Source organism: Ambystoma mexicanum, chromosome 6q (genome assembly GCF_040938575.1).
Source record: "Ambystoma mexicanum isolate Mex_15411 chromosome 6q, UKY_AmexF1_1, whole genome shotgun sequence".
NCBI classification, from domain to species: Eukaryota; Metazoa; Chordata; class Amphibia; order Caudata; family Ambystomatidae; genus Ambystoma; species Ambystoma mexicanum.
The window spans coordinates 694,726,002-694,740,015 of NC_090937.1; the positions used below are offsets into that span (position 1 = coordinate 694,726,002).

General features: G+C 48.7%; 1 protein-coding gene across 1 annotated transcript in view; it reads left to right on the forward strand.

Moving 5' to 3' along the window:
• Positions 1–14,014, forward strand: part of TBC1D9 (TBC1 domain family member 9) — a 573,450-nt gene that overhangs the window by 359,373 nt on the left and 200,063 nt on the right. Inside the window, exon 13 of the mRNA XM_069631194.1 lies at positions 719–848. Within this exon, the coding sequence (XP_069487295.1) occupies positions 719–848 (130 nt within the window). The remainder of the gene's footprint in view (positions 1–718; positions 849–14,014) is intronic.

Sequence of the window (14,014 nt, forward strand, 5' to 3'; positions counted from 1 at the left end):
GTGGGTGTTTAGAGATGAAACACGTTTGGGCGTGCCTCAAGGAGAGAGCAAGAGAAAAAGTAGGAGCCAAGAGACTGGAGAGAGGGGGAAGATTGAGGGGAGAGGAGCAATGATTTGTGGGGAGAGGAGGTGGGTGAAATGAGAATAGGAAGATCTACTGTACTGAGAATGGGGGTGAAAGGAGAGGATGATGACCAGTTGGGCAGGGGAGATTAAAGGAGGAATAACACCAGGGTGAAGGGGTCCAGACAGAGTGAAGTGGATGGAGGTGATGATCCGGAAGGGAGAATGAGACCAGAGCTCAGAGCTGGAGTGGCCTGGTGGGCATTAGAGCTAGGACCTTCAGCTAAGAAGATGGCAGGGCTATGAGAGACGGCCCACTGAATCCAGGCTGGTGGCCCACTGCTTGATGGTCATCCCACCAGAACAAGCCCCGGGGCCTGGTGGGTTGAGGGGGTTCAAGCAAGGAAGAAATGTGGGACATTTCAACCTTGACTGCGATTAACCTGGGGAGAACATTTGGGGAGAAATTCCAAGAGTGGTTTTTAGGATCAACAAAGGCATACAATTTCCTGTGTTGACCTAGAGTGTGGAAATTGGCTATTTACCTTTTGTATGAACTCTGTTCTGGTGTGGAGCCTTTTATGAAAACCTCTTGGGTTTGTCACTGGACCTACAGATCTTACACTTGCTCATTAATTGTTTGTCTGGTTTGCAGGTATTTGGATAGTGTCACCAACAAAGACAGCACTCTGCCTCCCATCCCTCATCTACATTCCCTCCTCAGCGATGATGTGAAGCCCTATCCAGAGGTGGATATCTTCAGGCTCATCCAAACCTCCTATGAGGTAAGAACCAGAGAAATGAGATTAATGTGATTGTACTAGGTGAAATATTTTTCTAAATCTTTATATCAAAAAAGTAATATCAGATGTTATTATTTTTCTTCCCAATCCCCTTTTTGGTTACTTTTTTGTAGCATGCAAAAAAGTACGAACATTGTTGTTTGAAAATGTACACAAGAACAAAATGTCAGGTTTTTCTACTGAGACCAGCTTTGAATGTATATATGGTAATTCCATGCTTGAATTCCTTGGTGACATTTTTCAGTATTTATGGTTTCCTACTTTATAGAGTTATTGTTAGCTGCTGTGGGAGAGGTGCCAGAAAATCAGGTGCCCAGAACTGTGAGTGAGTCTGGCAGTAAAGACCAGCTTTGCACCCTGGCCACCAGTAGCTCCCCCAAAAGTCACCATCTTCTTTTTGGATTGTTTTCCCTAGCCCGCAGAAATCCACTTCTGTCTAGATCCGTGGCCCTGAAACCTGCAGTCCCACATCAACCCTCTTCATCTCCCACAGACTGGTTGCCTGCCCTCGTACTCACTGCAAACCTCCCCCTCACATGACACTGCAGTGCAACAATAGAAATAGTAAAAGGACTCGGTGTGAGTGCCCTTTAAGATTTCCAACGCCCATCTTTGTACGTTTTTTAAGGGATATCTGCGCATGCAGTATATCCAAAACCGATTTAACTTTGCAATAGTGTCCATTAGCACCCTCGATGTTTGCCTAGGGTTCAAATTGCGTTATTGGCTGAGGGTGTGGGTGGGCTTGCCAGTCTGATAATTACCTCAGGGTAGGGAGCCATTACAAGCCTGGTAATCCCACCCCATGCATTAACGCTGTAGTAAAAATGTGTTCTCTGTTATATTTTATAATGGACGGATGCTTTTGATCCCTTTAGGAGATCTTTTAACTAACCAACTCTAAGCCTAAAACCGGATGTCTGCTTCGCTGTGATACAGCTGGCTACACTGCTGAAATAATCCTATAAGCATGTCCAGTTATTTTCTAATTTATTCCTTTCTGTGCCTTTCATTTTGTATATTAATTTCCATGGGCAGAGCCACGCCTCAATGTGACCATCCCCGACCACAGACTCCCAGTAGTGACCAGGATGAAGGAATTGGTCATGGTCCAAAGTACTTGGTTTAGGTTTCTTCATTTCACTTCTTAGTTCCAAGATATAGATTACACAGGATCATGACATATACATAGGGAAGACAGACCCGCCATCTCCCAGTAATAAACGGATGTAACTAATGGAACGCTCGCGCAGAGCAGCCTATCAACATTCCACTCACGCAGCGCCCTGTAGATCTGTCAAGCACTCCATCAGCATTCATGTGCAGGATACACCATCCTCCATACACACCCACTCACCAACTGCACAGACAGGCTATAGCACCTCCCTCACACGCACGCACGCACGCGCACACACACACACACCCACCCCCCCCCCCCCAAAGAGGAAGGCAGGATGCAACACCGCTCTATTTTACACAAGCTCACAACATGTGGGGGCCTGTAAAACTACACGGGGAACAGAAAAGGGTGAGTTACCATACTGACCGACACTCACCCAGTACACACAAGAAAAAAGGAGGAGGTGAGATCTTCATGCAGGACTTGCAACGTGCAGTCCTCCCACAAGCAGTACATGGGAAGAACAGACTCTAGCCCAAGTCACCTGACAGAGAAGGACAGGTGGTATGATGTGAGGAAGATAAATAAACGTTACCACAGGGTGGAGTGCATAGTTGATTTGGCACACAATGCAAGCAAGGGTTTTGAATACACACAACAGGCAACCTTGTGAACCCACCCATCTCACATTTCTACATTCAGTGTGTTGCATTGCCTTTGCTGGCCACAGTAGACTGCACCTTTAGACTAACCTATGTCGCAAATGCCTAGGACAATAAGTACTGAAGGGCTAACACATGGCAAGAAAGGCATTAACATTCTTCTATGCACCTGAGAGACCCTAAATGATGGTACCTCTGCATTTCCATGAGCCTGCCAAATTTAGTGCTGGATCATTGTAGCACACGGATTGTCATTTTGTGTGCCTGTACATCCTTCTTCAGATGCTAACATGATATCCCCAACTAGTCCAATGTAATTGTGACATGGTCAGTGCCCTAACCTTGCCAGGAAGGGATGGGAACCCCTCGCAACCTGGGGTGAGAGGTCTACCAGGGAGGAATCCAGAGCCAGTACTATTCCAGAGGACGGTGGTGGCAGTTGAAAGGCTCCCAATTCCTGCCATCCTCCCAAGTCCTAGTTTGTTCATGTGCAGTACCCATTAGCATCTCCCTATGCCTACGACGCAAGAGCTGGCCAAGTGTTTTTTTTTCAATTTTCAGTAATACTGAGGTGATTACCAGCAAGGAGAGGAAACAGCACATCAAGGCTTGCTGGAGCTCCACTGGAGAAAGAGACCAGCACACAGCAGGAAGCAGTGTGAGAAGCAGAGGAAAAGCCGCCAAGGACAGGCGAACATCAGAACGAGGAGCTGGAGCCCCTATGCGGCTGTCCTGTTAGCCGCACCCTCATGCCAGCCACAGTCCACCTGGGAAAGGAGCCAGCGTGGGGCTCCATAAATCCCAAACATTTTAACTACCCTTAGGGGCGGCCAGGCCAAACACCCCTACCGTGAACTGGGACACTTTTCAGACACCATTCCTGATCCGCAGCATTATGTGCAGACAAAGGGGGCTGTGTTTAACGAGCGCTGTAAAGGTTTTGCTTTATGTAACACCTCCCGGGCAGGGAAGACCGGGCCAGATTGGCCAGGAAAAGCAGACAAACCAGCAGACAGAGAGGAAGTTAAAGCAGCTCCAAGAAGCATAAAGGGGTGAGTTTTTCGGGTGATATCAGAGGAGGCAAAGGTGGCAGGGAAAGAGACCAGCAGGAAGGATGGTGGAGTGGACTGACTGGGCAATTATTTTAGCAGAGTAACGCGTGTTACGTAAGGAAGTGTTGGGTGTGACTGTGAAGTGCTTCTGGGGGTGAAAGGCGGGTGTCTAAGTAGAAGCTTGTTGGAGTGGTAGTCCTGTGGAGGATGGAGAAGTGGGTTGGAGGGAGTAGTGTGGAGGGAATAGTAGTGTGGAGGAAGGAGCAGTAGTAGGGAGGTGTATTGCTCGCCCAGAGTGCACAGACGGTCATTAATCACCAGCGCAGTTGCAGAGCCAATACTTTGAACGCAGGTAGACGACGCAATGACTTACAACCACACGCACGCTTAGAAAATAATGAGCACTTATACGGCTATTTATTCATAGCTTGGAAGCAAGAAGTGATAACACAGAAATAAATCACAGAAAAGACAGAGAATTCAAAAGAAAATACATCACCATGGGCGTAACTGAATCCCTCATCTCGCCAGAAGCGGCTGGAAGACCCCGGTAACAGCCATGCCGAGAGCACAACAGCCCACAGGTATGCCGGACAAAGGCGTCCCCCTTCCGACTGAGGTCTTTGTACTTATCTCGTCTGACCGCTGAGGGGTTCTGCATATATGCACTCCTCAAACAGGGGTGGCAATTTCTCGAACCTTCTATCAATGCGCTTGCGCATTGATAAGTGACCGTTGGTTGCCAGCTGGGTTAACCGACAGTAACCTCAAGGAGCAAAGCGCTTCCCTCCTCTCCTAAGAACAAACGCCACGGAAAACAGTTCCATAACTCATAGCAAGACATAACAAAACCAGCTTTCCCAGCAGAATGTCCTTGGCTGGCTGCATACCAGGTTTGCAAAGCATGTTTTTTTCAGCAAAGCAAATTCAGCTCTCAGCAAAGTAAATACAGCTTTTCACTGAGGCATGGAATAAATATCCATTATGGCTCTGAGTGCCCCCAGAATGCACTGCGCACCAGCGCCATGTTTTAGCTCAAGCATAACAGGAGGGCAGAGTAGAAGTGAGAAGGAGGAAGTAGCAGTGTAGAGAAGGAAGTAATACTTGCGTGTAAAAAGTAGTGACATCAAAGGATGAGAGGTGGGTGGCATTGGAAGGAGGAGAGGAGTGAGAGAAGAACACCAGATAGTGAGAGGGAAGATGTGGGCATGATAGAAAGGAGACTGAGCTGGACAGAGTGTCTGTGAGGCCCATTCCAATACCCCTTTATAATTACTAACAACTGGTTAGAGTAGGGGCAGTCTAGGAAGTCTGTGAGGGAATATAAACAGAAAAGGTAACCTGCCTTTAGGTCTTCACCTCCAGCTGAAGTGAGAGCATAGACAGTAGTGGGTCAATAATCGTTATGGACTAACCCGGGGGGTAGGGACGCCTGGATTAAGAAGAGGTGCTTTCCTAAATGGGTGGGAGAGGGGCAGCTATAGGGCCCATTAAAATCTTAATAAAACCCTTGAACCGTCTCAGTTTCTTGAGCTATCTGTGACCTAATCTAAGGATGGAACTGCCTGTGTGTTTTCATTAGACACATTTAATGTTCCTCTCTGTGTCATAGTAGTCTCAGACATGGCACCTCTAGTGCATAATCATTCTTCCAGTGGGCTAACACACCATTCCTCACTGGATCACCATAGAAAAGGTGGATATATGCACAGACTTTATTCAGTAAACACAGAGAGTCTCACTGAGTCGTGGGAAGGTCGTTCCTCACTGTGTTTGCAACTCTGTTAAAGGGATGGCTAGACGAGCACCACTCAGTAATCCACTAAGCCATCCATCAGTGTGGTGCCTTGGGCTCCTAGGCCAAGGCATATGTCACTGTCTGATGGGATGGGTTTGTGCAAACCACAATATGGACAGTGATTAAAACTATGAAATACTGTACCTTGACAGACTGGGGAGGACGAGAATCTTTCGCAGTTCCATTAATAATAAGGATCTAATCAGTGGGTGTGAATTACATTTCTGAAGCTTGTGAATCTGCTTAGATTCACATGTTCTGCATAGGCCGCCATCTAGTGGTTGGTATGGAGTGTTACATCTAGTCTTTGTTTTCGAATTCGAAAAGTGAGCATTGACAGGGGCGCTGCTATTAGACTATCCCTACACTACATTGCCTATGATCCCTCATGCATTGACATCCTCAGATTCTTTTTCCTCCATTCGATTGAATGCTAAATGCAGAGTTTGTTAAAAGGTTATTAGTTAAACAAATCTGCTAGATTTTGAAGTTCAAACCGTGTCCAGTTCACTTTGATGCCACATTGATGACACTGCCATAACGTGGGCCCCCGCAAAGCGGGTGGCCCCATGCTGCCCATGCCCAGCAGGGGATCGCAGTGGGGGGAGCACCCTCAGCAGGGCTTGCAGGGGGACGCCCCCATTTTCTTTTAAGCCACTGGTTGATGGCATCAAACAAGACAGTCTGATATAACGAGAACTGGACAACAGCAGACATCAAGTCCATGCCCAAAGGCTCACAGTAGGGACAGTAGGGGAAATATTGCATACTTATCAAGCAATCTTGGAATGCCTCCATTTTCTTCACATTGATTAACATTTGTAAGCTTCCGGTTTACCTTCAGCTCCCATGGAAAATACTCCATTTAAGGTTTGCCCCTCCCGCAACTCTGTCCCCTTGGAAAGACCCACGCCTCCTGTGTAATAATAATGAGAGCTCCAGATTACACTCGGGCCTTCCTAGTCCAAACTGATGCTTCCAACACAGGAATAGAAGCAGTCTTGGTCCAATTGGAGAACCCCATCTGCTTTATTACTAGGAAATTAAAAGATAGGGAAACAGGGTGGACAACCATTGAACGTGAATGTTTTTCTATTGTGTGAGCCCTGAGGAAATTCTGACCATACCTCTATGGAACTACTTTCAAGATTCAAACCGCCCACCAACCCTTAAGGTGGCTGAAGAAGATGAAAGGAGAAAACCCAAAATTGCTTGGCTGGTCCATAAGCCTACAAAGCTTTGACTTCGCTATTGAACACAGGTCAGGTACCCAAAATCAAAATGCTGAAGGTCACTCCTGAAAGTATGATCAACTGGATCAAGAGAGCCATCCAGGAGTGGATTGGATCCTCATGTCCCTAGTCTGGGGGGGAGGGGCGAGTATTGGGGAGATTTATCATTTTTATGCTTTATCCCTTCTCCCAGTGAGACCTCCAACACGTTTTGCTGGACTTCTGGACCTTTTTGTTTCAATCCTGAATGAGTGGAGCCTTTTTTCACTCATTCATTCTTGTGGGCTCTGTCTTTTGGAACTCTATTCTTTGTATTCTACCTGTACTATGGAGTCTGCCTGCTCCATAGCTCTTAAAGGCATCTGTGTTTTTACTACTGTTTTACACAGCTCCATATGGGCCGTGTTGCTGGGGCCCTTAGGGTTCTCCTTGAAGACTCTTTTTCTGTATCCTCAAGTAACTACAGTTCTTAAGGATAGAGAGACACTGTATCTCTCCCAAAATCTATAGTCTGAGAGATTGGCACACACCACCTTCAGTGGAGTGCCAAAGGGATACCTAGTATTCCCCCCCCCCCGCTCCTGTGACTTTTTAGTCACATAGACAATCACCTAGTTATGGCTGGTGGCAGTGGACTTGTTCTAGCAACTATTGTGTATTTGTTTTATACTGCAGGCTATGTCCAAACCCTCTGTAGTGCACACTAGGAGCACTCAACTACCAACTTGGGGCCTCCCTTCTTTTTTTGCCATTACTAGCGTGGTTGTTTTTTGTTAGCCCTTCTGCCATTTTGAGGGGGGAGGGGTCGGTGTGTGTGTTTTGCCTTTGGCGGGAATCCTTGGGTATCTCTGCCTAGGCTCCATAGTGTCTGCGCAGGCAGGAAGTTGGGGAGGTTTCCACCCCCCTGTCCTTTGTCTGCCAGAGTGCCTGAATAGGTCCAGCTCCAAAAGGGGGGCTGGTTGTCCTGAATGGACAGCCAAACTCCCCTTTCTGTAAAATGCTGAGAGAGATTGCAGAGGAGTGTGTGCTGGAACTGTATACAAGTTGAGGCTTCTGGAGTGAAAAGCTAGTCAACCACTGGAAGCTGAAGTAATTGAAGAAGATGCCTGCAGACACTTGCAACACCATGAATCAACCACTGCTGTCCTGATCCTGTTTTCTGTGTGACAGAGGAGCTCCGAAGAGGACAACTCCTTCCCTTCGGCTGGTTCCCAGCCAACTAGTCCCAAGCCAAACTTTGAAACAAGCCATCTCCTAAGGTCCTAGGAGTTTCCAGAGTTGCAGAACCCCAATACCAGGAGACCTGCTGCCCATTTAGAGTGCATCGTCGTACAAGGGGCGAATCCATACAAAACTTTGCTAAACCCATAAGGACACTCCAGAGATCCGATCCAACCCACCCAGACCCTCTCACCAGAGCGTGGGACTGCAGGAAGCGAAGAAGCGAAGAAGATTGACCGGGAAATTTGTGCCCTTTGTTGGTGCTGCGGAAAAGGCACCAAAACTGCAGAGTGTCATGCTACAGGTCCTCCCTCAAGACTGCTGCTGAGACCCCATCCATTCTCCTGCCTTCAGTCATCAGACCAAGGAATCTGGAGGTCGGGTCGAGAGCTGCAACATCGCGGAGCATGCCGCACAAACATTTTCTTCTACGCTAAGGTACTGTGGTGTGATAATGACATGATATTTTATTTATATTGTGGTCATATACAGGTGTTTCAGAGCGCGACCAGGCAAAGGGAAGGGAAACGGGAGAGTACAAAAACAACAATCTTACTAGGCCAAGTGACATTGAGAATGCGCAAGTGCATGGAAGGGGAGAGATGTGGAAAGTGCGGAACAGAGGAGAGAACAGAATAAATAAGTAAATAAAAATGAAAGTGCAGCCAGCAAGTGTCATGGAGCCCAGGCCTGCTGCTGCTTCTGCCCCGTGCTGGGCACACAGGGGAACTCGGTGTAGGTACATGGGGGCCCAAAGGGTTAAGATCCAGCACAAAAGGGTCAGAAAGGCCTTCATTACATATTAGTTCTTAAGTTTCCCCCCAACATGGCGCTCCTTTAGTACAAAGCACTGTATACAGTGCATTCTAGTCTTTGGGCGTGGTAGGCTATTTAAGCCACGGCAAAGACAGGTCCGTGCTTCGTGTGTAGAACTGTGCACACGCTCACCTCGTCCCTTGAAGCTCTCCGATTTTTGTGGCGTTACGAGGCCTTCCTCTGCTTCCTGCGATCCCGGCTTTTCTCCACGGCGATCCGAAATTCCCTGCATGTGGAAGGAAGGACATTAGAACCAACTCACCTGTACGAGTGTGCTCCTGGCTCGTGTCTTAAACTCCTGAATCTTCCAGCTTCTGCTCTGAGCTCTGCGTTCATCGGAGCCCACTCACCTGTGCGAGCGCTCTCCCGGCTTGTGTCGAGAACTCCTGAACTTATCAGTTTCAGCTCCACACTCCGCGCCCTGGATCCTGTATTCGATGCGACCGCAGCTCGCATCGCACTCGGCAGCAGCACCTGTAAGAAGAGAAAAAGATAGAGATTAGGACCTTTGGCGATTCCGCATCAGCACCTCAGTCAGTAAAGACACTTACCTGCTTTCTCACCTCCCTGTGAGAATATAGAGACTCTTAGCTGCAGAGCGTACCAGTAAAGCTTACCAGGACCCAGTGAGGTAACTGGGGATTCGGACACCTGTACCTGCATATCAAGACCCAGTGCCGTAACTGGACACAGAGACTGGCATAACCACAGCAAACCAAGATCCAGTGAGGTAACTGGACTCAGAGACTGTCATTTATAGACTTGCATTGAGAACTCTTTGAACTTAAACGCCTTGCAATACCTGGAACTGAGTAGTTTCAGGCTACTCTCAAGACTCAGCGCCCCTGCCTGAAGCAGGACGGAGAGCTCCCCATTTACATCCGAAAGGTACGCCAAGGGTTAACCAAGGGGATTCACCATGTAGGAAGGGGAGGAAGTCCCTAAAACGCTAGGGTAGTTTTTAACCCCTTGGTTTGTGTTTACTTGACAGATCCGCATCACCTGGTTGGAGTGGGAAGAGGTTTCCGCTGCCACCCCTGGAGGGATTCATCGCTCCCGCAGAGTACCAGGTGAGCGTGACAGCAAGTGGTAAGTGCTAGGTTAAGCAGATAGGGTATATCTGATAAGTGCAGAAGAGACGTGGGTGGGGGACTGTATGGGCAGAGATACAGACCCCAGTGCAAGGGGTGACCAAGAGGCAGTGCAGGAGGGTGGCAGGGTGAGCAGGTACCTGGGCCCAAAGGACAGAGGGTGGTCAGGTTCACGGTGCCGAGGAAGAAAACAGATCAGCAGGGGAGAAAAGGGGCAGAAGCGAGGAGGAAGGTCTTGAGGTGCTTCCGGAACCTGAGATTGTTCTCCTCAAGTTTCAAGGTGGCAGGGAGGCTATTCCAGAGGGAGGTCCCAGCCGAAGACAGAGATCTACCCCAGCTCATTTCTTTGAAAAACGACTGACCCTGAGGGAGTTAGAAGTAGAGGAGCAAAGGGCTTGAGAGGGGAGGTATTTGCAGAGGGATAGCTGAAGGTATTTTGGACCCAGGTAGATTTAGAAAGAGGATGTTACAATAGTCCAATAGTCCAACCTAGAGAAAACCAGAGCTTAAGAGACAATAAGCTTCTGAGGGAAGGAGAGGAAAGGCAGAGTACTTCTGAGGAGGCGCAGCAAGAAGTTTGATTTATTTTTAGAGATGTGTGTGGAGAAGCACAATGTGGAGTCAAAGATTACGCCTAGGTTCTTGGCCTCACAGGAAGGGGTAGAAGGAGGGCCAAGGGAGGCCGGCCAGAGGGTGAGGGCTAAGGCTGGTGAAGTTGTGCCAATGAGGAGGATCTCCGTCTTGTTGGCATTTAGACAAAGATCATTGGTGGCACACCAATTTTGAATGGCGATTAGGCAATCCGAGATGAGGGAAGGAGAGGAGGTGGCTAAAGGAAGCCTGAAAAGGAGTTTGGTGTCTTCAGCATAACACTGGAAATTAGAGAAGAAAATGGAAATGCAGTAGGCGAGAGTTGCCAGGTATTGGTTGAAAAGCCAGTGCGAGAGGATAGACCCCTGAGGAACAACCACAAGTAGAAAGAGAGATAGAAGATAGGAAGTTGTACCTGGGAGGGTCGATCAGAGAGGAAAGAGGTCATGCAGGCCAGAGCCTGAACGGTGATACCCAGGTTGTCACAGAGACGGTTGAGTATGGTGGTAAGGATGACTGTGTCGAAACCAGAGGAGAGATCAAGTAGGATGAGGACAGAGGGAATGTTAAAGTCAAGGTTGGAGAGCAGATCCTCGTGGATGTTCAGGAGAGCAGTTTCCGTGCTTCTGGCCACACTGAAGCTATATTGGTGATCATGGAGAGAACCAACAGAATCGGAATGAAAGTTAAGCTAAGAGATGGCCAGCTTTTCCAGGAGTTTACCCAAAAAGGGAGTAATGGAAATTGGGCGATAGTTGGCCGGATAAGAGGGGTCTGCTGTGGGTATCTTGAGGCGAGGATGCGCGAGGGAATGCTTCAGAGAGGAGGGGAAAGATCCAGAGGAAAAGGAGGGGTTGTAGAAATAAGCAAGGGACAGAGCAAGGGTATCGATGTGGTCCTTAATAGTTTTGGAGGAACAGGGATGGACCTGTTTTGATGTGGCTTTCATATATCGGACTTGTCTGGCGACCTCATCAGCGGAGAAAAGAGGAAAGGAGGAGAAAGAGGGAGGGGGTAGCTGAAGAAGTGTCAGCGGGCAGAGAAGGAGGGGGGAGAGGAGGAAGAGAGGTTGGACAAGATGTCCTGGGTTTTAGAGATAAAGTGTGAGGCAAGGTAATTGCAAAGAGCCTGGGAGGCGAGAGGAGGGGTGGAGATTGCAGCAGGGTTGGCCAGCTCCTTAGAGATTTTAAAGAGTTTTGCAGAGTTGTTAGATGCTGCAGAGACACGGGCTTGAATGTGGACTCTCTTCTTGGTCTGGACAGAGAGTTGGTATTGCCTTTGGAGCAGGCCAGTTTGTCAGAGGACGAACACGAAGCCCTCATTTCCTCTCAGCCGCCCTACACTTACGTTTAAGTGTAGCTAGGTCAGTGTCATACCAAGAATTGCACTTGGCTTTGGACTTCAATCGGATCCTCATGATGGGGGCAAGAGCATCAAGAGTAGCAGAAATAGGAGTAGAGCGGGGACAGAGCTGTGTCAGGGTGTGAGTCAACCAAGGGTGAAGGGGGGGAGAAGGTGGCAGCGAAAGCCTCGACTGAGGCACGCTTCATGGGCCGAATATCCAAGAAGGTTGATGGCAGTCTCGGGGTAGGCTTGGTGGGAGAAGATGGGAAGAGAGGAGGCAGCAATCACTCCAGGAGAGAGGGGTGGTGAGGGGAATGGAGAGGGACAGGCCAGAGGAGATCAAGACATTGAGTGTGTGACCAGCAGAGTGAGTCGGTCCAGAGGGGAGGAGGGAGAGTGAATCGCAGAGGTCGCGAAAGAGCGCAGATGCAGAACCGGGCGAATGAAGGTGGATGTTGAGGTCACCAAGGAGGCGGAGTTGAGTGGTAGAGGCCAGGAGGGAGGAGGAGAGGTCTGCCCACTCCGAGAGAAAAGAGGTGATTCGACCAGGGGGCCGGTGAAGAGTAGCAACAGTAAGAGAGTGGCTAGGAGAGATAGAGAGCCTGCATACAAGGCATTCGAAAGAGGGGTAAGTCTGAGTGGGGATGATAGAGGCAGGAATCAACTCAGGAAAGATCAGGGCTACACCACCTCCGGGCGGGTGGACCTGGGGGCGTAGAGAATCTTGTCTCCATCTGGGAGGAGATTGTCAAAGCTGGTGACAGAGCTGGCCGATAACCATGTCTCGGTAAGACCAAGGACATTAAGGTCCAGTTCTTCAAGGAGGTGGCAGATGTCAGAGGAGTGTTTGAGAGCAGAGTGAGAGTGGCAAGATGAAGAAGGTTGCCAGCCTTAAAGACCTTCCAGGGAGGGGTACATATCAGAGGTACGTCCTGCGGAATGTGGAGGGAGCCAGAGGAGGGGTAGTGGAGGAGGGAAGAGAGGACAAGGAAGCCAAGGGAGGAGAGTAGGGGACAGCTGGAGATGAGCGAAAGTGGATGAGGTGAGGGAACCACTAATCAAAGAGGAGGAGATTGGCCTGAGGGCCTTGGACCATGACGGTGCCCTTTAGGTAGACATCAATGATGACTCTGGAGGAGTCAAAGGGATGCATGAGGACTTCCCAGCGGGTGCCACCATTAATGGGAGAGGAGGAGACAGGACAAAAAGCACTGAGATCATATGAGTGGTCCAGAGATCTGGCGAAGGAACGACAAAGAGGATGTCAGTGAGGGTTTGTCTGGCAGAGGCGCTGAAATAGGTATCCACAATGGGGAGACCTGGGTTGGAGGCCAGGATATCCTTTTTGAATTGCTTCTTACCAGACTTAGTGAGAAGGGAGGGAAGCAGTTGGAATAGATGGGAGAAACGGATAACTCCATGAGCAGGTAGAGGGTAGAGGGAGGAGGCGGAAGAAGACATCTGCAAATACAGTGATAAGGAACAGTCACTGGGCTAGCAGGTAGCAATTTAGGCCAAAGTTAAATAAAAAAAAAGAACACACCAACACCCAAATTTGACTTCCCAAAAACACACCCAAATTTGACTTCCCAAAAATACACCCAAATTTGACTTCCCAAAAACACACCCAAATTTGACTTCCCAAAAACACACCCAAATTTGTCTTTCAAAAACACACCCAAATTTGTCTTCCCAAAAACATACCCAAATTTCACTTCCCAAAAAACAAACACAAATTTGGCTTCCCAAAAGCACACCCAAATTTGGCTTCCCAAAAGCACACCCAAATTTGACTTTCAAAAAACACCCAAATTTGACTTCCAAAGGTATCTGCTAAGGCGAAGTACGAAAAGAAATGAGGTATGAGTTAGATGAGGCATGGAACGAGAGGATTAGAGATTATAACAGGGAGACCAGGGCTTAGTGAAGGACCAAGAGGGCAAAAGAATGGGCAACCGAAGGAAGGGAACTAACTCATGGCGAAGGAGGTAATATAGTCTTGGTAGTCCAGTTTCAGTGCTCAGAGAGCTGGCAGCCCCAGTGAGGGTCAGGTTGCGGTAGTGGCTTCATGTATTGTCCTGCTAGCGGACAGGTTGCAGACAGGGGCCTTAGAAGTGGGCCTTTGAACCACAGGTCGGCTTCTGCCTCAGGTCCGCCCCAATTGGAAGATGAAGACAGTGGAAGCCAATGGACAGAGGGCCAGGGCAGGCAGCTGAGGCAG